This window comes from Vipera berus (genome assembly GCF_964194415.1).
Source record: "Vipera berus genome assembly, chromosome: 3".
NCBI classification, from domain to species: Eukaryota; Metazoa; Chordata; class Lepidosauria; order Squamata; family Viperidae; genus Vipera; species Vipera berus.
This window is the reverse complement of record NC_138204.1, coordinates 76,230,909-76,255,597: the sequence shown is the minus strand read 5'-3', so window position 1 is coordinate 76,255,597 and position 24,689 is coordinate 76,230,909. Positions and strand designations below refer to the sequence as shown.

Here is a 24,689-nt window from a genome sequence, read left to right as displayed (position 1 = left end):
TTTCCCCCTTTTTTGAAGATGGGAACTACATCAGCTCTTTTCCAGTTCTCTGGTAGTTCCCCAGTGCACCAGGATTTTTGAAAAATATAGTTCAGCGGTTCTGAGATCACATCTGCCAGTTCCTTGAGAACCTTGGGGTGTAATCCATCTGGTCCTGGTGATTTGAACTCTAGTTTGGATAGGTGTTCACTTACCATTTTCTTTCCTATCTTAACTTGTGTTTCTAATCTATTTTTTATGGTACTGTGTACCATAAAGGCAAAAAGACAAAGGCAAAAAATGAGTTAAATAGTTCTGCTTTCTCCCTGTAGCTTGCCACTTTCCCCCACTAATGGACCAATCATTTCCTTAATTTTTTTTTTGTTTTTTACATGTTGAAAGAAGCTTTTTTTGTTATTTTTGACTTTGGTCGCAAGCCTTAGTTCATTTTGAGCCTTAGCTTTCCTCACTTCATCTTTGCAGGCTCGGGCTATTTGCTGATATTCTGCCTTAGTTATGTGTCCCTCTTTCCACTTTTTATACTCATCCTTTTTATCTTTTAATATATCAGAGAGTTCTTTATGCAGCCATGCTATTTTGGGGGGGGAGGGTTGAGAGCTGTTATTTTTCTTCTTTGTTGGCATTGTGCTAGACTGGGCTAAATCCGGTGGAACATAATAGTGTTATGTTCTTTTTGTTCTACATTTCAAAGGATAAAATGGCAAAAGGAGCAAATATTAGATACCTTTATTTGCAACCACAAAAAAGTTAGCAGAAAAAATACAGTCACCAATAATATCCCCAGTATTTATAACACTTCTGTGATTTTTACAGTATGACCACATTTTTTCAGCATTTGCGATTCTCCCTTGCTATTCTAAGCATATCATAACAATAAAGGCACATTATAATGAATTTAATGAGGCACTACATCATACATTCACTCTGTTTTATACAATTTATAAACAGAAATATATATACAGAATGAAAACAATATAGCCAAATTGAAAATAATACATACTGTAGAATAAGATATATTCACCTAACACCCGTCTCCAAGCCCATGAATTTAAATATCATTTACTCTTTTCATTTGTGAAGATTTCCACAACATTATTGTTAAGCTTCAGTCATAGTCACTGAAACTAACCTAACCACTGAACACATTAGGCAGGTTTCATCCAAAAGAGTTATTATACTGAAGGAATAAAATCCATAAAAGAACTAATTTTTCTGGAACCATCCCTCTTTTACTTCCCAAAACTACTCCAGAAAACTGGAGAGCTCCTGGAAGAGACTTGCAGGATGCATGGTTAATATACAGAGGAAGGACCATTGAACAAATAGTAATCTTCTCATGTAAATTGGATATAACATAGTAATGGCCGTGGACTCTATCTTCAAAAGTCCAGTTTCAAACATCAGGTCAAGGGGAGAAGGGTTGGTTGTATTATATAAAGAAAGCATTGGTCTGTTGTAGGAGCATATGTTATAGATTAGAAGGCTTCTTAGATCAAGTCAGATTTGAGGTCCATCTAGTTCAGTATTGATTATATTAATAGTAATTCACAACTCTTTCAAAAAGGTCTTTTCCAGTTTTTCCTTGAAGATGCTAGAGAATTGATATAATACCTTCTATGTATAAGTACATGCTCCATCACTGAATTGTAATCTTGCTCTTTATATATATCAAGCCTGCTCTATATACCAGATAATGATATTTATTCAAGATAACTGCACATAATTGGAAATGATAAAATGATTCAGATAGAATATATCCTCCACATTATATTTCTTCATTTGTCTTAACATTAACACTTGATAAGGTTGACTCAGCCTTCCATCCTTCCGAGGTCAGTAAAATGAGGACCCAGATTGTTGCAGCCAATGCTTAGAGAGTGCTGTAAAGCACTGTGAAATGATATGTAAGTCTAAGTGCTATTACTATTATTCTATCACTGTCACATCTTTAATTTAGGAATTATCTTTCACCAGCCTTATATCCAGTAGTGGGATTCAAATATGTGAACAACCAGTTCTCTGTGTGGGTGCCACTTCCAGAAGTCAATTCTGGGCCTGGGCAACAAAAAATTAGCTACCGGTTCTGCCAAAGCAGTACAAACCAGCTGAATCCCACCACTGTTTATATCTCAACATTTATTTATTTTTATGCACTGTAAAAATAAAGACACTTGACAGATTGCATTTATGTAACTCGTAGAGTTAAATTCAATTTTGGTAAGTCAGACGTTGTACAGACCTAAACTTGGAAAACTGTTAATAAAGGTTTGTATTTTCTCTTTATTTCTGTCTCATATACCGTATATACTTGAGTATAAGCCGAATTTTTCAGCCCACTTTTTGGGCTGAAAAATTCCACTTCGGCTTATACTCCAGTCAACAAAAAAAACTTACCGAGGACTTGTGCGCGGCCGAGGCTTTGGTGCTTCCGGGATCGCCCGCACCTCTCCCAAGCCACCGCTGTCCGAGACCTGCCGAAGTTTGGGGAGGTTTGGGGAGGTGCGCGCGCACCTCCCCAAACTCCGCGCCTTGCCTGCCTGCTTCTTTCCGCAGCGGAAAGAAGCAGGCAGGCAGGGCGCGGAGGAACGGAGACTTGCCGACGTTTGGGGAGGTTTGGGCGCCTCCCCAAACCTCGGCAGGTCTCCGTTCCTCCGCGCAGACCTGCCGACGTTTGGGGAGGTTTGGGCGCCTCCCCAAACCTCCCCAAACCTCGGCAGGTCTCCGTTCCTCCTGCCGACCTTTGGGGAGGTTTGGGCGCCTCCCCAAACCTCGGCAGGTCTCCGTTCCTCCTGCCGACCTTTGGGGAGGTTTGGGCGCCTCCCCAAACCTCCCCAGGTCTCCGTTCCTCCTGCCGACCTTTGGGGAGGTTTGGGCGCCTCCCCAAACCTCGGCAGGTCTCCGTTCCTCCTGCCGACCTTTGGGGAGGTTTGGGCGCCTCCCCAAACCTCCCCAGGTCTCCGTTCCTCCTGCCGACCTTTGGGGAGGTTTGGGCGCCTCCCCAAACCTCGGCAGGTCTCCGTTCCTCCTGCCGACCTTTGGGGAGGTTTGGGCGCCTCCCCAAACCTCCCCAAACCTCGGCAGGTCTCCGTTCCTGTTTGGGGAGGTTTGGGCGCCTCCCCAAACCTCCCCAAACCTCGGCAGGTCTCCGTTCCTCCGCGCAGACCTGCCGACCTTTGGGGAGGTTTGGGCGCCTCCCCAAACCTCCCCAAACCTCGGCAGGTCTCCGTTCCTCCGCGCAGACCTGCCGACCTTTGGGGAGGTTTGGGCGCCTCCCCAAACCTTGGCAGGTCTCCGTTCCTGTTTGGGGAGGTTTGGGCGCCTCCCCAAACCTCGGCAGGTCTCCGTTCCTCCGCGCAGACCTGCCGACCTTTGGGGAGGTTTGGGCGCCTCCCCAAACGTCCCCAAACCTCGGCAGGTCTCCGTTCCTGTTTGGGGAGGTTTGGGCGCCTCCCCAAACCTCCCCAAACCTCGGCAGGTCTCCGTTCCTCCGCGCAGACCTGCCGACCTTTGGGGAGGTTTGGGCGCCTCCCCAAACGTCCCCAAACCTCGGCAGGTCTCCGTTCCTGTTTGGGGAGGTTTGGGCGCCTCCCCAAACCTCCCCAAACCTCGGCAGGTCTCCGTTCCTCCGCGCAGACCTGCCGACCTTTGGGGAGGTTTGGGCGCCTCCCCAAACCTCCCCAAACGTCGGCAGGTCTGCGCGGAGGAACGGAGACCTGCCGAGGTTTGGGGAGGTTTGGGGAGGCGCCCAAACCTCCCCAAACAGGAACGGAGACCTGCCGAGGTTTGGGGACGTTTGGGGAGGCGCCCAAACCTCCCCAAAGGTCGGCAGGTCTGCGCGGAGGAACGGAGACCTGCCGAGGTTTGGGGAGGTTTGGGGAGGCGCCCAAACCTCCCCAAACAGGAACGGAGACCTGCCGAGGTTTGGGGACGTTTGGGGAGGCGCCCAAACCTCCCCAAAGGTCGGCAGGTCTGCGCGGAGGAACGGAGACCTGCCGAGGTTTGGGGAGGTTTGGGGAGGCGCCCAAACCTCCCCAAACAGGAACGGAGACCTGCCGAGGTTTGGGGACGTTTGGGGAGGCGCCCAAACCTCCCCAAAGGTCGGCAGGTCTGCGCGGAGGAACGGAGACCTGCCGAGGTTTGGGGAGGCGCCCAAACCTCCCCAAACAGGAACGGAGACCTGCCGAGGTTTGGGGAGGTTTGGGGAGGCGCCCAAACCTCCCCAAAGGTCGGCAGGTCTGCGCGGAGGAACGGAGACCTGCCGAGGTTTGGGGAGGTTTGGGGAGGCGCCCAAACCTCCCCAAACAGGAACGGAGACCTGCCGAGGTTTGGGGACGTTTGGGGAGGCGCCCAAACCTCCCCAAAGGTCGGCAAGTCTGCGCGGAGGAACGGAGACCTGCCGAGGTTTGGGGAGGTTTGGGGAGGCGCCCAAACCTCCCCAAACAGGAACGGAGACCTGCCGAGGTTTGGGGAGGTTTGGGGAGGCGCCCAAACCTCCCCAAAGGTCGGCAGGTCTGCGCGGAGGAACGGAGACCTGCCGAGGTTTGGGGAGGTTTGGGGAGGCGCCCAAACCTCCCCAAACAGGAACGGAGACCTGCCGAGGTTTGGGGACGTTTGGGGAGGCGCCCAAACCTCCCCAAAGGTCGGCAGGTCTGCGCGGAGGAACGGAGACCTGCCGAGGTTTGGGGAGGCGTCCAAACCTCCCCAAAGGTCGGCAGGAGGAACGGAGACCTGCCGAGGTTTGGGGAGGTTTGGGGAGGCGCCCAAACCTCCCCAAAGGTCGGCAGGAGGAACGGAGACCTGCCGACGTTTGGGGAGGTTTGGGGAGGCGCCCAAACCTCCCCAAAGGTCGGCAGGAGGAACGGAGACCTGCCGACAAGCCGCGGCCACACAGGGTATTCCTGTGTATTCAGGCTTGCAGAACGGCGGATCGGCTTATACTCGAGTCAATAACTTTTTCCAGTTTTTGGGGGTGAAATTGGGGGTCTCGGCTTATACTCGAGTCGGCTTATACTCAAGTATATACGGTACCTAAAAAGTAAAGGTAAAGGTTCTGTTCTGTCCCCTCCCAATGAGTAGCCTTACAGAGGCTCGTCCAGCAGAAGCAAACGCAGGCTGAATAAACGGAAGCTGGTCTTTTAACAGTTAAACTCTTTCCCAAAGGTTGAATCATATAGCACTTTTGTAATTACCGGGCAATGTTCCAAGGTCTTTGGCAGATGGCCAGCAGCTTCAAAGTCCAGATGTAGACAGGCAGACACGTTACAAATTTCAAGAACAGTTTGTAAGTACACAGTACTCAAAACACCAACAAATTGTTCATCACGCCTTTCCTGTGCAACCACACCCCTTTTATACTCTGTAGGGTGTGGCCCTAGTTCTCCCGGCCACGCCACTTGGGACGTTGCACTAGTTGCTGCTGCTGCTGACGACGTATCCTACGTCTTTCTCTTGCATCCAATAGGGGCTCCCCCTCGCTGCTGCCGACCTCTGCTTGCCTCTTCTATTTAGCTGGGGTCCATAGGCACGTCGGCCACAGTCAGTTCTTGCTGACTTACCAGGGGAGTCGTCCCCTCCAGCACGTTGTTCATGTCAGCTTCCTCCTCTTCCATATCATCCTCCGAGTCATCCTCTGAGTCAGCATGCAAAGATAAAGCACCCTCTGGGGCCGGGGTCACAACAGGTTCCCCTGCACATGTGTGCTCGTCGCTTCCAACTCTAGGGGCCGGTGTTCATCTCCGTTTCAAAGCCAAAGAGCCAGTGCTTGTCTGAGGACGTCTCTGTGGTCATGTAGCCGGCATGACTAGACGCCAAAGGTGCACATAACGCTGTTACCTTCCCACCATAGTGGTCCCTATTTTTCTACTTGCATTTTTATGTGCTTTCAAACTGCTAGGTTGGCAGAAGCTGGGACGAGTAACAGGCACTCACTCTCTTACGCGGCACTCGGGATTCGACCCGCCAAACTGCCGACCTTCTGATCGACAAGCTCAGCATCCTAACCCACTGAGCCACCGCGTCCCTCTCATATACCTAATAGCCTATAATTCTTTTGGCTTACACATCATGTAGACATGAATAGTAATAAAATACTGCTTACTGCTAGTAGCAATAGAAGCACTAGCATCCTTTAGCGCACTGATTTCATTTTGTAATATTCTACTTTAATTTTCTTTGCCAGTATTTTTTTAAGAAAGCTCCAATGTATGCAAGTAAGGAAAAATCCTAGGCATTTGATTGCCTGAGATCCTAGGAATCTTACTAAATTTATGCAGACACTTTATACAAAAGTATGTGAAGCTATACATTAACAACAAAATGATGATAACTTCTAACAATTTATAGGTAGGCTCTATAACAGAGACAGAGAGAGACACACAGAACATATATACATTCTCATATAATGAGTCTGTATACTACTGAGGGTAAGAATCCCTCAGAAGAAATGGAGTAGCCTTCATAGTCAATAAAAGAGTAGGAAAAGCAATACTGGGATACAATCCTCAAAATGACAGAATGATCTCAGTTCGAATCCAAGCAAACCATTCAATATCACAGTAGTCCAAGTCTATGCCCCAACCACCGGTGCTGAAGAGGATGAAATTGACCGGTTCTATGAAGCCCTACAGCACCTTATAGAACTAACACCCAAAAATGATGTCCTTATCGTCATGGGGGATTGGAATGCTAAAGTAGGAAGCCAAAAGATAACTGGAATAACAGGCAAGTTTGGCCTTGGAGTACAAAATGAAGCAGGGCACAGGCTGATAGAATTTTGTCAAGAGAATATGATGGTCATAGCAAACACTCTTTTCCAACAACCTAAGAGACGGCTTTACACATGGACATCACCAGACGATCAACACAGAAATCAGATTAACTATATGCTCTGCAGCCAAAGATGGAGAAGCTCTATACAGTCAGTAAAAACAAGACCAGGAGCTGACTGTGGCTCGGACCATGAGCTTCTCCTTGCAAAGTTTAGGCTTAAATTAAAGAAAGTAGGGGAAAGCGCTAGGCCAGTCAGGTATGAATTAAATCATATCCCTGTTCAATATACAGTAGAGGTGACAAATAGATTTAAGGAATTAGATCTGATAGACAGAGTGCCTGAAGAACTATGGACAGAGGTTCGCAACATTGTACAACAGGTAGCAACCAAAACCATCCCAAAGAAAAAGAAATGCAAGAAAGCAAAATGGCTGTCTGAGGAAGCTTTGCAAATAGCTGAGGAAAGGAGGGAAGCAAAAGGCAAGGGAGAAAAAGAAAGATATGCCCAATTAAATGCAGAATTCCAAAGAATAGCTAGAAGAGATAAGAATGCCTTCTTAAATGAACAATGCAAAGAAATAGAAGAAAACAATAGAATAGGGAGGACCAGAGATCTTTTCAAGAAAATTGGAGAGATGAAAGGAACGTTTCATGCAAAGATGGGCATGATAAAGGACCAAAATGGCAGGGACCTAACAGAGGCAGAAGAGATTAAGAAGAGGTGGCAAAATTACACAGAAGAACTATACAGGAATGAGCTGAACATCCCTGACAATCACAATGAGGTGGTCACTGACCTCAAGCCAGACATCCTAGAATGTGAAGTGAAGTGGGCCTTAGAAAAGCTGAGCAACAACAAAGCTAGTGGAGGTGACAGTATTCCAGCTGAGCTATTCAAAATCTTAAAAGACGATGCAGTAAAAGTGCTACACTCAATTTGCCAGCAAATTTGGAAAACTCAACAGTGGCCACAGGATTGGAAAAGATCAGTTTACATTCCAATTCCAAAGAAAGGCAGTGCCAAAGAATGTTCAAACTATCGCACCATTGCACTCATTTCTCATGCTAGTAAAGTTATGCTTAAAATTCTACAAGCTAGACTCCAGCAGTATGTGGATCGAGAACTACCAGAAGTACAGGCAGGATTTTGAAGAGGCAGAGGACCTAGAGATCAAATTGCTAACATACGCTGGATCATGGAGAAAGCTAGAGAGTTCCAGAAAAACATCTACTTCTGCTTCATTGACTATGCTAAAGCCTTTGATTGTGTGGATCATAACAAACTGTGGCAAGTCCTTAAAGAGATGGGCATACCAGACCATCTTATTTGTCTCTTGAGAAACCTATATGCGGGCCAAGAAGCAACAGTGACAACTGGATACGGAACCACTGATTGGTTCAAAATTGGGAAAGGAGTCCGGCAAGGCTGTATACTGTCGCCTTGCCTATTTAACCTATATGCAGAGCACATCATGAGAAAGGCAGGGCTAGATGAATCAAAAGTTGGAATTAAGATTGCCGGAAGAAACATCAACAACCTAAGATATGCAGATGATACCACTCTAATGGCAGAAAGTGAAGAGGAACTAAAGAGCCTCTTGTTGCAAGTGAAGAAGAGTGCAAAACCTGGGTTGAAACTAAACATTAAGAAAACCAAGATCATGGCATCTGGCCCTCTCAATTTCTGGCAAATAGATGGGGAAGAAATGGAGGTAGTGACAGATTTTATTTTCCTGGGCTCCAAGATCACTGCAGATGGGGACTGTAGCCAAGAAATTAAAAGACGCTTGCTCCTGGGGAGAAAAGCCATGGCAAATCTAGACAGCACACTAAAAAGCAGAGACATCACCCTGTCAACAAAAGTGCGTATAGTCAAGGCTATGGTCTTCACAGTTGCAATGTATGGCAGTGAAAGCTGGACCATAAGAAAGGCTGAGCGCCAAAGAATTGAAGCCTTTGAACTATGGTGCTGGAGAAGACTCCTGCGAGTCCCTTGGACTGCAAGGCGATCAAACCGGTCAGTCCTAGAGGAGATCAACCCTGACTGCTCTTTAGAAGGCCAGATCCTGAAGCTAAAACTCAAATACTTTGGCCATATAATGAGAAGGAAGGACTCACTGGAGAAGAGCCTAATGCTGGGAAAGATTGAGGGCAATAGAAGAAGGGGACGACAGAGAATGAGGTGGCTGGATGGAGTCACTGAAGCAGTAGGTGTGAGCTTAAATGGACTCCAGAAGATGGTAGAGGACAGGAAGGCCTGGAGGAACGTTGTCCATAGGGTCGCGATGGGTCGGACATGACTTCGCAACTAACAACAACAATGTTAATTTAATAAGCAAAAAATAATAATATATTAATCTGTATACAAATCTTTCACTTAATCTTTTGTGTATTGCAAATTTAGTTTATTGTGCATATTTAATGTCTTTTACATTTGATATGAAGTATTACGATTTAAATTAAATGCAATGCATTCCTTTCTTTTGCTCAAACCAAGAATGATGTAATCCTCATTTTAATGTTGTCTGAATTTACTTTAAAAAAAACCAACATGTGTTTTGACCTTCATGTAGCTATTAATAAGATGAGCCCACAAAGTACAACATGAAATAATATATAATATTTAAATTAAACCTAAATTAATATTTGACATATAATATTATAAGTCAACTTTTCTATGCATATACTGTATGTGAATTGACTTAAACATTTACAATACTTTGGAAGTAATTCTATAATCATATGTGTATAATTCAAAATATTGATATAGCACAGCATCCAATTATTTAGTAACCATTAAAGTTGTAGGGTAGAATTTCCAGATTATACAATGAATTTATCGTTTTATACCAATTTCTATTTATTTCTAAATTGCTCAGAAAATCCAAGATGCAAGATGCAGGGCTATTTCATTTAGGAAGTAATATTCCACCTGTTTTATAAGATTTAGATAAAATATTTGCAAAAATCAGGAAAAGCTTTATACTAGCAAGAAACATTTTCAAAATTAATGCTTTTTACATAATTTCACTGCACATACATTGTAAAATTCAACACTAAGATACTTAGTTTTTCATGCTTGCCCTGATATCTATCAGGTTTCATTCTACCCCAACTGAAGTGTTAACAAAATATTACTTCCCAAGAGTTTGTGATGTTTGGACACATTCATCTCTAAATTCTGTGACATATGTATGCATTTTAATACTGCTGTTAAGCTTTCACTTAAACACATTTGAAAACACGATTTTATGTTTCATTTAAACATAAAACACAAACACTGAAATTTTTACTTCATTCAAAACTATTTCACAGCCATTAACATCTTATCTTTATTGAGATTTTTAACATTATTTATTTTACATATATTAATTTATTAATCATTGCCTCCCTTTTTTTGTTTTACAAATTCCTGAAATATTTGGCACTAGATATGGATGCGTGTATCCCATAAAAAGGATTCTTTATATTCACAAACATCTTGTAGTAGCATTTCCAGATAGAAACTTATCTATAATTGGAGCCATTTCTCAGGTTTCAAAGTATACAACAATCATAAACCTTTACTTTCATCATTTTCTGTGTTTCGCTTTATGGCACTTTTATACTGAGTTGCTGTTGGCTTGTCAGCTTGGACCCAATTGGTGAATCTGAAATTGCTGCCACTTTTAAAGAATTTTTAATGGAACTGAGTTCCCATGTGGACAAATTAATGAGGCGTACTCCGCAAAATCTCCTAGCAATCTCATACAGTTTTTTAAGAACAGCTTTTCTCAAAAGAATATATACCCATGGATCCAATATTTGATTACACGTTGCCATTCGAAGAGCAAAAATTATAGTTTCACACGATATCTGGAGATCGTCTCCATCTCCTTTTATTCCAATAATGGCCATCATTACCTACAAAAAAAGGTCAGAAAAAACCAGGTCAAAAATATATTCCTGTTTTTAACGGTAATAATTTGCTTTAACAATAAAATAGAAATTACTGAATATATGGAACAACTTTACATATTTTTAAAAAACTGATTCTGGAATTGAACCATAATGGATTAAAAATTAAAGTTGATGTATCATAAAGAATCAAATCTCTTTTTGGAAAAAAATCATATTGCTCCATGTTTGCTTAGAAATGGGTATCAGATGGAGAAAAGTTAATATAGTATAGTTAATATACATAGCCTAGCATGAATTATATGTTCCTATAATTCTTTATCTATTGTGTTCATTTCTAATTCTGACCCTTTCAATATTGCTTTATTTTAATTTCTACATTCTCCTTTCTTATAGCTTTTTCCATTTTGTTTATTTGAAGTTATTTGCAAATGCCATTTTTTCCATTTTGCACTTGTTTACATCAAATCTACACAATGATATCTTACTATAATTAAATAGTTATATACTTCTGAAAGGCATAAAGGCTATCCTACTATTAGAGTCAGGCTACTGAAAACATAGAAAATAGTTAGAAAAACTGCATAAGTAAAAATGGTACTCTTCAGCTAAGCCCTCTGGTCCTGCCTGTGTGTGTATAAGCAAAGCTAAATATCAGTTGGCTTTTCTGATGTTCAAGAAGCTAAATTATATCCTTGCATGGAGGTGCAGGAGATTACTGCATGACCATCATTAATAATAGTCAACTTCCAATACTACAGGCTTTACTGCATTTAAAAGGTAAGTAATATCTTCTGTACTGCCAATGAAATCTTTGGGTTAAACCTTTATGATATCTTATATATTCTTATATCACATATATATAATTTATATATATAAGAATATATAAGAATTCAACACATGTTCTTAACATAGGTAAAAGGTAAAGGTTCCCCCGCACATGTGTGCTAGTTGTTTCCAACTCTAGGGGCCGGTGCTCATCTCCGTTTCAAAGCCGAAGAGCCAGCGCTTGTCCAAGGATGTCTCTGTGGTCATGTGGCCGGCATGACTAGACGCCAAAGGCGCACAGAACGCTGTTACCTTCCCACCATAGTGGTCCCTATTTTTCTACTTGCATTTTTACGTGCTTTCGAACTGCTAGGTTGGCAGAAGCTGGGATGAGTAACAGGCGCTCACTCTGTTGCGCGGCACTCAGGATTCGACCCGCCAAACTGCCGACCTTCTGATCAACAAGCTCAGCATCCTAACCCACTGAGCCACTGCGTCCCTTATGTTCTTAACATAGAAGAAGCTATTATGTGCCAGTCCCATTAGGTAGATTAGAACAGAAAAATCAACTCTACAGAACAACTAAAACTACTTTTACTGAGACTGGTTATAATAACAGAATCTTTCAAGTGATTGTTCTGTAGGAAAGGGTCTTCTCAACTTAAAAAAATGTTTCAACACCTTTTGTGTAGATCATGGTTCATGAATATTTCCATCAAGGTCATCTTCCTTGGATGAAGTTTCAGAGCCCTATGATTGGGGAGACCATATCAAGCTTACCAGAAACCAATTAAAATGGCTGATTTTATAAAATATATAATAATCTAAATAAGTAAAAGACTAGTAAAATGCTCAGCATCTGGTTTTCTAACTGATCCTAAAATCCGTATGTTTCCATTAAAATAAATAAACTAGTGTGAAAAATTTAAATTTTACTTTTAGAATTATTTGGAACTCAGATAATTCTAGAAAATTAAAAGCATGTAAAATAAAAATTATTTAACATGATGGCAAATAGCTAAGATGACAAGCCTTTACATGTAGATAGTAAAGTTACCCCGGAGGAGGTGCTTCCTTATAATCTAAGTGAACCTGAACCTCCAGAGGGACTAAAAGAAGGACTCTCCCATTGAATTATAATAAACAGAGTTGTAAGGAAGAGTGGTTTTCTATCCCACCAACTACACTATATTTATCTGGAAAGATTACTATTTTTCCTTATAATAAATTATCTATGAAATCAGCTGTCTTAATTTAAAGAGCTGCTAGAAAACAAGCAGTACCACAACATCTCCTTGTTGAAGATTGAAACAGACAAAGAAAAACAGAAATTTTTACAAAGGATCTTGAAAGTAGGAGGAGGTTCCAACCTCAAATTGATGCAGCAAAGTGTAACAAGGGGCACATGGTATTAGTTTCAAAGAAAATCAGACAAAAAAATGACAATTTAACTTTTCATGGAGCTGATTAATTATTGTTTGACAGGAAACAACAGAGGGCAGAAGTCAAAGTGCAAAAGCATCTTGCTTTATGGAAGAGAGACAAATTCCTAGAAATAGGGAGGAAGATAAGGCAGAGGCTCTTGCCAATAGGAAGTCATGCCACCACTGCAGATAGCACTGCAGATCTATCATCAAAGAAATGCTCACAAGGGGATATATTATCATTTCTTAATTTCATCATGTTTTAAGAACCTACTATGCTGTTGATTTGGGAGAAAAGAGATTAGAAGTGATAGACTCTTCTTAGAGATTCATTGTGTCACTGACTTTAAGCCATACTCTTTAAAAATATTCCACTGTTATTAATAAGTGAGAAAGAGTAAAAAAATTAAAGGAAATTGTCATGGAATTGTAAGAATATGAAAATTAAAATGAATATAATTCCCTTTATACTGTCTATTTAAAAAACAGCTTTATCCATAGCAACAGCAATAATAACTATTATGAGCATAGGCAAATCAGTAATTTTCATTATTTTCATTAAAAGTACTCTTGGTGGGCAAATTATCTTTATATGCATAAGATGTGCATTCTTATACAGAATGTACAGTTGAAAAAAGCTATTCATTTCTATGGTTTAGAACCCATAGAAATGAATACAATGAGGAGTTGGATACTATGACCAGGCATGTTTAGTGAGAAGTAGCTACATCTCTCTGCTACTATCTGTACAAATAGCAGCAATACATAACCCATACAAACACACAGAGTCCAGTGTTCACAAATTGCTCAACATCTCTATACCATCTAAATGAGAAAAATTTGGACCTTAACATCTAAAAAGACGACTTGATAACTTGAAATTAATGAATGGGAGTGGTGGGGAGGGGGAAAAAAATCACTGACTATGATATAAATAAAGGTTTTCTCTAAACAACAAGCACTTTAAATCCATAGATTTCATAAGCAAATACATTTTCTCCCAAAACCTTTTTTTAGTTTTTTTTTTATATTTAAAAAAGAGTTAGTTTCAGCACTATAATATATAAGTTGTTTCTCTAAGTCCACCTAAGTAATTAGTAGTTATAAGAAATTTTAGAATATATTGTAAAATCTTGTTTTTCTAAAACTCTTTAATAAAAAAAAAGAAATTTTAGAAAACTGCTCACATAAACTTATTAATTGAACTATGATCAAAATGAGAAGCAGAATAAAAAATAACAGAAATAATAGCTGCCAGTTCATAGGAAGGAAATTATTGCCAGTTACATGATACCAGATGAGCCTGGAAAGAGCATAAGGCCCAAGACTAATTCAGAAGCAATATTTATGCATTAGCAAAAATTATTAAAGAATTATCTTTCTCTAAGAGGATACGTTCCATGGAAGCACATATGATTAAAGAAAATATTTGGTCTTATTTAACATTTAAAATATTAAATTTAGTATTTAAAATCTTCTAACAGAATTGATAATCAAGACACTTTCTTTTTCTACCAAGTTGTGAAGCAAACAAAGTGTGAAAAAGTAATAAGGGTACATCAGTGATAGTAATCTTTAAAAAAATTAAGAAGAAAGTGTAAGATCCTGTGGAGTATTGACAGAAAAAAACATCTTCCTAAATAATTCACTTTTCTTTAGAAAGCACCAAATGAGGTTCTTGAAGGAAATATTAAACTGAAGCATACAGCTGAAGAAATAAGAATAGTGGTGACTACTTTTAAGAGGTTTTTTTAATATCAAATTAATATTTTTTCCTTTTATAAAGAAAATTTAATCTTACAGAAGAGCTACTTTGAAGATCTTTCTTCAAATACATTCTTTTCCCCCACAAATACACACACAGAGAAAGAGAGATTCACATTATTATCTCTTCCTGTCTGAATGAAATATGATTTTCTGTAAGTATTCTTGAGTCACTTCAAGGAACAAAGTAAGAAAACGTCTAATGGGAAAGGTGTTTTTTTCTACCGATTATATTTTCTACTCAAGTTTTTAAAGGAGTAGAATTTTTAAGTAAAGGCTTCAGTTGCCTAAAGAATAACTTGGAAAAATGTAACTGACTGTAAAATAAGTTTGGTTGAATATATTTGTGGGATAGAAAAAAAAAGGAAATGTAAATTGAAGAATGAAATAATGCTATTGTAAACAAAGCATTATTTTTTTTAGAAAATAATCAGAAAAATATAATGAAATCTTAAAAATGAAAGCAAGGCCAGGTGGAAGGAAGACCAGAAAACTGGTTTTTCAACGATTGATGAAAATTTGGTAAAGCAAATTAGAGATCAAGGTCAAGCACATATTAAAAGGATATATCTTGCATTGATAGAAATTGATTCAGAGACAGAACTTGTTAAAGACTGTATGATAAAGTGGGCTCAGAATTTTCAAGAAGTCATCACAATGGATACTTGGGAAAAGATTTGGGTGAGAAATGTAAAGTTTACGCAGGCTCAAAACTTAAGAGAGAACTTTTATAAAATGTTTTATAGGTGGCACTTAGATCCTAAAAAATTAGCAAGTATGTATCTGAACTGCCAGCCCAAATGTTGGAGGTGTGGCGGTGAAGATGCAACGTATTTTCATATATGGTGGACCTGTAAAAAGGTTAAAGCTTTTTGGATTAAAATTTGGTGGAACATGCAAAAGATATTCAAGAAAAGGATAAAGTTTTGTCCGCAACTGTTTTTACTGGGCATTATTACTGATACTACTGTTGTGGACACTAAGCTGATGTTGAACTTAATTACGGCAGCGAGACTTTTAGTAGCGCAATATTGGAAGAAGGAAGAACTGCCAACTATAGAAGAATGGACTTTAAAAGTCTCCAATCTGGCGGAAATGGCAAAGATTTCAGCGTACTTGAAAGATCAAATGCAACAGAGATATATTGTGGAGTGGAGAAGATGGATTGATTATATTCAGAATAAATATTGGACTAAAAAGTTTCATCTAGCATTTGAATAAGTACTGATGTGATATTTATATTGCTTGTAGTTATTTTATAAGAGTTAAAGTGTGATAGATTTAATTTTTTATTGTTTGCATAAGGTAGACTATGATTGCTTGTATTTTTATACCCTGTATTGAGCTCTGGGAAGTCGGGGAGGGGGGAGGGGGAAGGGAGGGAGGTGTTGGGGAGGGTTGGGGAGAGGGGAGGGGGTTGGGAGGGGTTTTGTCTTTTTAAAAAATGTATTGTAAAACTTTTCAATAAAAAAAAAGAAAGCAAACTATGCTTTAAGAATTCCATAAAAGACATCAGGATAACAAGCTATAAACCAAGCATTCAAAGTTACTAAGAAATCAGATAATTCTATCTACAAATAGAACTCTTTGCACAGGTCATTTCCCTCCAATTACAAGATAATTATGTTCAGTACTCTTTCCCATATATAGTACTCTATTGTCTATTAAATGGGCTAGGCCTTTTGAATTTAAGAGGTCCAATGCATAATGATGCTGCTATTGGATTATGACCAAATGTATCTACATGGAGAAACAGTTAATAACCCCTTCATGATGAAAGAATTACAAAGATGTTTTGTTCATGGCTAGGTAACAGAAAAGGATCCTGAATCAGTCACAGTTAACAATGTAATCAGGATTTAAACTTAATTTCAAATCTAGTATGGAATTACCCAATTATTTTTTTCCAGTTAGTCATTTTAAGCTGAAAGTATAAAGCAGTGGGTATTGATACCCTATTATGTAAAACAACTTCACTTGCTGTGCCATTATTGATCTATCTATCAGGCTGTTTTAGCTTTTATATGACTGATACTACATGTAGATTAACTCTGATTGAACATCTTTGCATTACACAGTATTAACTGATTTGCAAAGAAAACTGTTTTTAAAAAGCAGGTATAGTTTATTAAATAGATAACTCTATGAAAAGTGAAACTTCTGATTGTGACTTTTGCATTTCTGTCATTATGACCTAGAAAACTCTCATTAGCCTCAGTAAGAATGATTAAAGTACTGTGATAATTTAAGAAGTTTAAGATTATGATAAAATACTGAACAATGAAATCCTTTATGCTTCTTGTGCATTTTTGCTACTGCCGTTTTTTAGGCTTTTGTAACTTGTAACCAATTTCAAAAAAGCAACATACTTACAATAAAAACTGTGGGTTTGGGTTTGTCATGCAATATTTTAGGTTTGAAGATCATGCAGTCAGTTTCCTGTACCCATGATTTGTTGCTTAATTGCTTCATAGATTGTGCTAAGCCAGATCCAAATAAAACAAATTACGATTAGCACAATGTGTGGATTTAAGCTATTTTAAATATAGTTTGCCATGGTATTCGAATCAAGCTAGCTTCTTCAAGGAAGACTGGACTGAATGTCCATCTTATAACTTACACCGTGTTACCCATAAATAACAAATAACAGAATAACAGAGTTGGAACAGACCTTGGAGGTCTTTTACTACAACCTCCTGCTTGAGCTCAGGAGACCTATATCATTCTGGACAAATGACTGTCCAATCTCTTCTTTAAAACTTCAGTGTTGTTGCACCCACAACTTCTGAAGGCAGCCACTTCCACTGACTAATTATTCTACCAGGAAATTTATTCTTAGATCCAGGCTGGTTCTCTCTTTGGTAAATTTCCATTTGTCACTTCTGTAACAGGTGCTTTAGACTGGCCCCTGTCTTTTTGGTAACAGCAGCTCAAATACTGGTAAACTGATAGGCTGTCACCCATAGTCCTTTTCTTCATTACACTAGACACACCCAGTTCTTATAACCATTCATTGTATTTTAGTCTATAGGTCTCTAACCATCTTGTTTAAATATTGTGGAAGAAGCAGTCTAGCAGTCTACACTTCAGTGGTAAATGCAAACTTATGAGATGGGTGGATTTGCATTCAAAACACAAAGTAGCCACATGTATTTTTTGTTTTGCTTTGATAGGAAAAAATAACTTTTTCCAACTGTTTCAAGAAATGGTGGGGCTCCCCTCAGTATTGCTGTAGACCTTTGAAGGAGCACATTGTTTCATTACAGCTTCAAATGGAACAACCCTTCGAAGCAAAGCTGTGGTGCAGTTCACAGCTGTGGTGTGTTCCCTGTGACACAGTAAGTCTCATTATTTTAGATATTCTGTTTATCTTGGTTTTCAATATAAAAAGAAAAACAAAAAAAATCATAACTTCCTTTAAACTATCCCGTGATAGCCTTAGCATATTATTCAGCACCCACCCTCACCTGGAAAATGCTTACACCTAGACCCAATTTTTTAATTCTCCTTAAAATATCTATTATTTACATGGTTCCATTATTTTCAAAAATGCAAACTGGTTTTCATTTATTGCTTCAGTGTTCCTATTTATTAACTCCTTTTAATTAACTAAATGAAATAGTTGCAGTTATAAACATATAGAATTCACAGAACTGAGGTACTGAATGTTAGGTTTTAATAATCCCAACACATGGTCATGACTCTCTATCATGATCAGTGCACACTTGTGCAACAGGGACAGAGAACTGCTAGCTTGATCTGCATGTACATTTGCATGTACATCATCTTGGAGCTTTCCTGCATGTACTCTATAAAGGTAATTGTCCAATCTTTAAAGCAATGTATCAGCCCTGATAGCATAAATAGGGTTTGGATATGCAAATTCTATCCACTCCTTCTATCACATGTAATTCACAACAGATTGAATTTCTGGAAAGTTGTGTCATTATATTCAACCCAATATTTTAGGATATTATCCCAGAACAAAATAAGCAATATATAACATAAGAATGTAAGTGGTACCTTGCTAGATCAGACTCCTAGCCCAGCTAACAGTCTCATAGCGACCAACCAACTGGACAAGGAAGCCTACTAATCTCCCAGCAGATGACCTTCAGAGGTAGTTACATTGTTATCAAGGCTAATAGCCACTGAATCTCATCCAAACAAGATCTTAGAATTATTAATCTTGGCAGCATCAGGACTATTTTGAAAATATTGCTATATTTACAGAAACACAAGTATGCATATTACTTGAATGAGAAGATTTGAAACAATGTACTGTAAATATGAGAAAAATATCTATATAACAGGAAGCTTTAGATTTGGCAAATATGATTATGTTCTTACCAGGAAAGGGGTCCAGCAAATGCAAGAGACAAACATTATACCCAAGAGCTGAATGATCATTTCAAAATGATGAGATCTGCCCTGTCTATGTTGACTCTTAAATTTGACTCTTAAAAGTGTAATCCCTGTCACAGCATTGCACAAAAGTGAAATAATAAGGGCCAGAAAACCCAAACATGAAAAAAGTAAGATGTACAATCTATCTTCCCAGACTTTAGTATGCTGTATGTTATAGAAGCACCAGCTTCTTGATTCTTGAATTTTATATTTTCTTGATCTCAGTATAGGCAGCAAGGCTATGAAAATAGCAAAAAAACACACCATAGTCAATATCATTTTTACATGGTTAAAAGTCATTTTTGTTGAATGAAATATTGGTTTTGTCACTCCAATGCAGCGTTCCACAGCCATTACACTGCCCAGAAAAAGAGGATAAAGTCCGAAGAACACCATACAGCTACCAAAAAAATTGCAAAATATCTGTTCTGATGAAAGAAATGAATTCCAGTTTTTATTATACGCATATACAAATACTGCACTAGTTCCAACGATGAGATGGCCCAACAGGTCTGTGATAACCAAGCTACTGGCAAAAAGCAAAAACAATGCTTTTGATTTCTGCCTAAATCTCTTATATGCTTTCCTGAGAATTGCTATTGCGAGGCTATTGGATAAAATCCCAACAGTCATGAAGATGACAGAAAAATGTACATCAGTCTTTTTGTCACCACAGGTAGGCTTAGAAATTCCATTCATCGAATCATTCATTGTTATAAAGAAAATCTCAGCATTCAAAACATCTCAGTGGCCAGGAAACCATCAGGCATCTGTAATACAGTAAAATAAACTATTTAAATACAATAAATGATATTACATAGTTAATCTTACCCATTTCTCATACAAAGACAGGCCTAATGTAGATGAACATGCATAAAGAAATTATTATACAAATAATACAATTAACAAAATACAAAAAGGGTAATACAATAGATCAATTCAGTCAGTACAAAGCTGCCAAAAAGTAGAAAGGGGTATATTTAAAATTTGAAATGCAAATGTTAGCATAAATATGGATGGGATTATTAAATTATCAATATTTAAGAACACATTTTCTAAACAATACTCATTATCTCATACAGATTCCTTTTTAATTGTATAATTAACAGCATGTTTTATACTTTCATGTACTATTATACTGATTTTTACATTTTGTGAAAATTGGATTACCTCCTAGGGAGGGTTTTTTTCCCCCAGTCTTTTCCAGTTTACCTTTGCTATAATGTCTCCAATCCAATTTTCACTCACATACATCGACAATAATGCAGGAAATATATGTATATTGCAATGAACAATCTGATGATTAAAAATAATATCAGTATTATATGTAAGAAAGTAAATTTAGCTATAGCAGTAATAATAATTGATTTATTTTGCCTAACAGTTTGGTGCAAGATAAGGCAAAGAGAAATAAAAGGATTCTATTTACCTTCATTGCTATGAACCTTTCCAGAAAATAGCTTTCCACTGCCCATGTTTATGGAACACAGTAAAGTGACAACAGACTGTTTCTTACTATGCAGTGTATGAGGATGCTCTGGAAAGTAATATGTTTTCTTCTACTGAGGTCTGCAGCACACAGAGAACCAATTGGTGAAATAAACTCGCCCTTCCTGGCTAATATATGAGCACAGAAGTGTCTCAGATAATTAGCATTCAACTACTGACAATGAACTAAATATATTGCTTTGAACTCTCAGTTTTGCCCATTTTTCCCCAACAGTAGAATAAAGTAGTTTTTTTTATATATACCCAGCCCCCTGGTGCATATCTCCAGACTTCACTGTTCCATTATTTTACTCAAAATGTCACACACATAACAGGAAGAAATTAGAACTAGTAGGAGAGTAAATAACCATTGATTAAACTGATTGATCAATTTGCTTCACAAATAAATGTGTACAAGTTTCTTATATTAATTATAATGTCTCTAGCCCTGGAAATAAGTGTAACTCTAGAACTTGAACTAAGGACAGAATGCCTATAGGAGTCTATAGTCTATATTTAGGTATATGCAAAGGAAGAGTTATGATATGCACTTAGGAGTGCAACAGAGAAACGGACAAAACAACTGCAAAGCACTTTTGATGTTTGTTATTTTTTTAAGTAAGGATATTTTATGTATTACGCAGTCACCAGATGCTGCTGTTCAAGATCTGACATGCTATTCCTTCCATCAGTGCAATATTATAGCTATATTTTACCATATTTAATATATAGATAGTAAATAGTATATAGTAAATATATCTATCATACTATACACCACATATTCATTTACCGTAATATTCTCATATTCTCTATGGCATCAGGAAAGCACACCGCCAATACAGAGCAGAAACACAGTACATCAAACTAAAATCTGAGCTTATTTCAGGTAACTGAGGAAATACTACAAAATATGTTTTTTTTCCAAAACACTAAATTATTGGAGAAATGAACATCTTATTCTACATTTATAGGAATTTGAAATTCTGTTCAGTCCATTTTATTCATTACATCAAACTTTCCACCACATGAATCTGAAGCTAATTGAAACATTTTTACAGAAGAAATATGAATTTAAATGTAAATAGGAAAAAAATTACATATGAGCACATACACCCCCACCCCCAGTTAAATGATTACATTGATTTTCTTTTACTGTCATTCTTTTCCCAAATAGCATTTAATGACCAAGCAAAGACTCTGCATGAGTTGGCTGGGTCATTTGCACTCAACCAGTCCTTCACTTATCAGCTCACATAGATTATACACTATGTGATACTCCCCTTTCATTATTTCTTAGAAAATGAAGTTATAGCTTCCATATAGCCTTATGCTAGTAAAAGCTCAGCATAAAAACGAGGCAATCTTAAATTAACTTTGTAAAATTGGGTTACCTATTCCACCATGCCAAAGATTTCAAAAATTAACAGTCGCAGTTTTAAAATAAAGAATATTAATTCAAAAGAGGAAGAATTCTATACAAGTACACTTGAAATAAAAAATAATATAAAGCTGAGCACTGACATACTACAGTCTATGTTGCCTGACAAAAATATATTCCTGTAACTAATACTAAGCCAGTTGGGAATAATGCAAACAGATGAAAAGTATATTACTTAAACGGAGGAAGAGCAACATATGTAAGTATGCATTTTCATAAGTAATTCCAGTTTTGTTTCTGTTTGAATTTAGCACTTAAAAGGATTAAAAGTACTCTGTGTACATGGACAATTTTAAATGCAAATTTATTTTTTAATTTGAATTTGAAGCTGTAGGCAACCTAATTAAAATGTCAGATATTATCTTAGCAAACTTTATATTATATTGTTTTCAGAAACCAATGCACAGAACGGCATGTTTACGCAGACTATTTAAGTTGCCACATAAGCTTCTTTGGGGTAAAATTACCAGAGTTACCCATATATGTGAGGCTAGGGCATGCTCTCATACAGACCTGCTTCATAAAGTTCAGCATACTGCAGCAACTAGTCTAATTTGGATGTTAAAAATAGGTAATATGAAGAGAGCAAAATGGGTAATATGGTATGAAGAAATATGGTATGAACAGAGCAGTAAGTACAATGTAAGATGGACAGAAGTATTTAACGTGGACAACAAGGGCTGCATGAATAAAATTGGAACCTATTCCAAGTTGCTGCTGCAGATAAAAATGAAACTCATTGTTGGGAATACATCAATGAGGTACTGTTGAAGTGACAGAAAACTTCAAAAATAAACATTGCCAAAGGGTGAAAGATTTCAGGATTCATTAATAGTAGTGTCCTGCAGTCATACTGAAGGTCTGTGCACTGCCTAAGAATCCACACCAATTTGACAGCATGTAATCTATCAATCATGCCATTACTGTAGAAATCTACCACTTAAAAAAAAAGTGAGGAACTATTAAAGGGAACAGCAATCAGTTACTGCAAGCTAAGTAGTAGAATGATCAATTTTTTTAAAAAAAATTATCTAGGGGAAAAAAAGAAGCAAGCCTGCAAAAAGAAAGGAAGAAAGGAAAGTAGGAGGCAACTGAAGAATAAGTAACGGTAGACTCTGATAAGTTTGGATGGAGGCAGGAGGAAAATGAGATTCTCTTCTATAAGAGAATTAATATTGCATTCCTCCCACCGGAGCACTTGTCTCCTCCAAAGTAAATTCCATTGAAGTCAGTGGGCTTCCTTTCCTAGTAAGCGGTATATTGGATTGCAGTCTTGATTCAGCCAATTTGATCTGAAGCTCCCTACCCTAATATTTGATCCTCTTATACCCTCAAACGTCTGGCCAGAGCGGGCAGTTGTCTCTTTAGTCATCCAATCATCCAAGTCTGAAGAAAGTAAAACAAAATACACTTACAGGCAGCATTCGGAGAGCCAGGTGGAGGCTAATCACGCCCGAGCGCTTTACGCCGCAGTGATTTCACCGTAGCGCAGACCCGTTTTATATTGTGCCCTCACGGCCACGGCTAGATGATCCTACGAGCCCTTGGACAGGCTGAACTGGAGAGTCCGCTAGAGAGCTACGCGGAACCGCCCAGTTAGTCCTAATTCTTGCCCCACAAGGACCGCGAAGGCGTCCGCTTTCTGCTCCACTGGCGAAGCCCAGTTTTCCTTTTCCTCCTGAAAGTTTGGGACCGCAAAAGCTTGGAACGACAAAACGCGGGAGCTCTTTTACCTCAGGCTTTCGGGTTTCGCCAGCGGCCGCGCGCCCGCCTCGCTCTCCGGGGCATCGCCGTCACCCACCAGATCGCCGGGGCGGCAACTCCTTCCCACGCTTCCCGCTCATGCAACTCATAAGGCGAAGGGGAGGCTGCAGCTCCGCTCGGTCAGACCCGCCAGGCTCGCCCACGCTCCCGCCTCTTTCAGCGGGCGAACACGTCACACGTGCCACCGGCTTGCTCTTTTCCCCTGACTCCGGACTCTTTTAACAACCCGCTGCAACTTTCCCGTAGGGAAGATGGTAGTCCTTTCCAAGAAAGCCTCCGCCCTCCCTTGGCTCTTCCGAAGAACAGGGCCGGCCAACACCTGCAAAAGAGGGAGGGAAAGAGATTTTGTTTTTTCTTCAACGTCAAAGTAAAAAAAAAAACAAAACAAAACAAGACCACGAAACATTCCTGTTCTTTTTCCTGCAGACTTAGGCCATCTATCCACAAATCTCAGAATCCTGTTTTCAGCCATGTCTCCTAGCCATTGTTTTTGTTTCGTCCCCAATCCACAGGTTTCTACAGGTAGCAATAAATCACAATACAGTGACTCACATATCTGGATCCAACATTAGGGCACAAGAATGAAAGGAAGTGGGGAAGAATTGTGTTATGATGTATCTGCATGTATGGCACATTTGTGTTGTCATGGCCGGCTGTGGTCACTTAGGCCCCCAACCGTACCTAAGAGTGAAGGTCAGTTTAACTGTCCAATGTTAAAACAGCATTTTTCCCTTTAAGAGTTCAGAAACAGTGGCAGCTCTGCCATAATACCTGGTGCGTTCAAAGGTAGTAGCCCAACACCTGAGCATTGTGATTTGGGGGGGGGGGGTGTTAGTGCTATTTCAGGACAGCACTGATCCTCTGCAAGTCATCTATTATGAACATATAGTTGGGCTACCTCTAAATATACCTGCATCAACACCTATGCCAAAGAGCATCCCAGGCCAGATTCATTATGCATTAAAGGAACT

General features: G+C 39.2%; 1 protein-coding gene across 1 annotated transcript; it reads right to left on the bottom strand.

Moving 5' to 3' along the window:
- Nucleotides 1–9,630: 9,630 nt before the first annotated feature.
- PTGFR (prostaglandin F receptor) lies at nt 9,631–23,780 on the bottom strand. The gene is made up of 3 exons (XM_081322761.1): nt 23,688–23,780; nt 18,972–19,798; nt 9,631–10,671 (listed from the first exon to the last, which is right to left on the bottom strand). Exons 2-3 carry the CDS (start codon nt 19,737–19,739, stop codon nt 10,360–10,362), a joined length of 1,080 nt encoding a protein of 359 aa, XP_081178887.1. The 5' UTR covers nt 19,740–19,798; nt 23,688–23,780; the 3' UTR covers nt 9,631–10,359.
- Nucleotides 23,781–24,689: the final 909 nt, after the last annotated feature.

What these genes read in the sequence shown, in the direction of transcription:
- PTGFR (XM_081322761.1), bottom strand. Translation starts at nt 19,739, where the DNA reads ATGAATGATTCGATGAATGGAATTTCTAAGCCTACCTGTGGTGACAAA. An exon ending in TTTGCTGGACCCCTTTCCTG is followed by an intron (nt 10,672 to 18,971) that starts GTAAGAACATAA and finishes CTTTTTTTGTAG; the next exon opens with GTAATGATGGCCATTATTGG.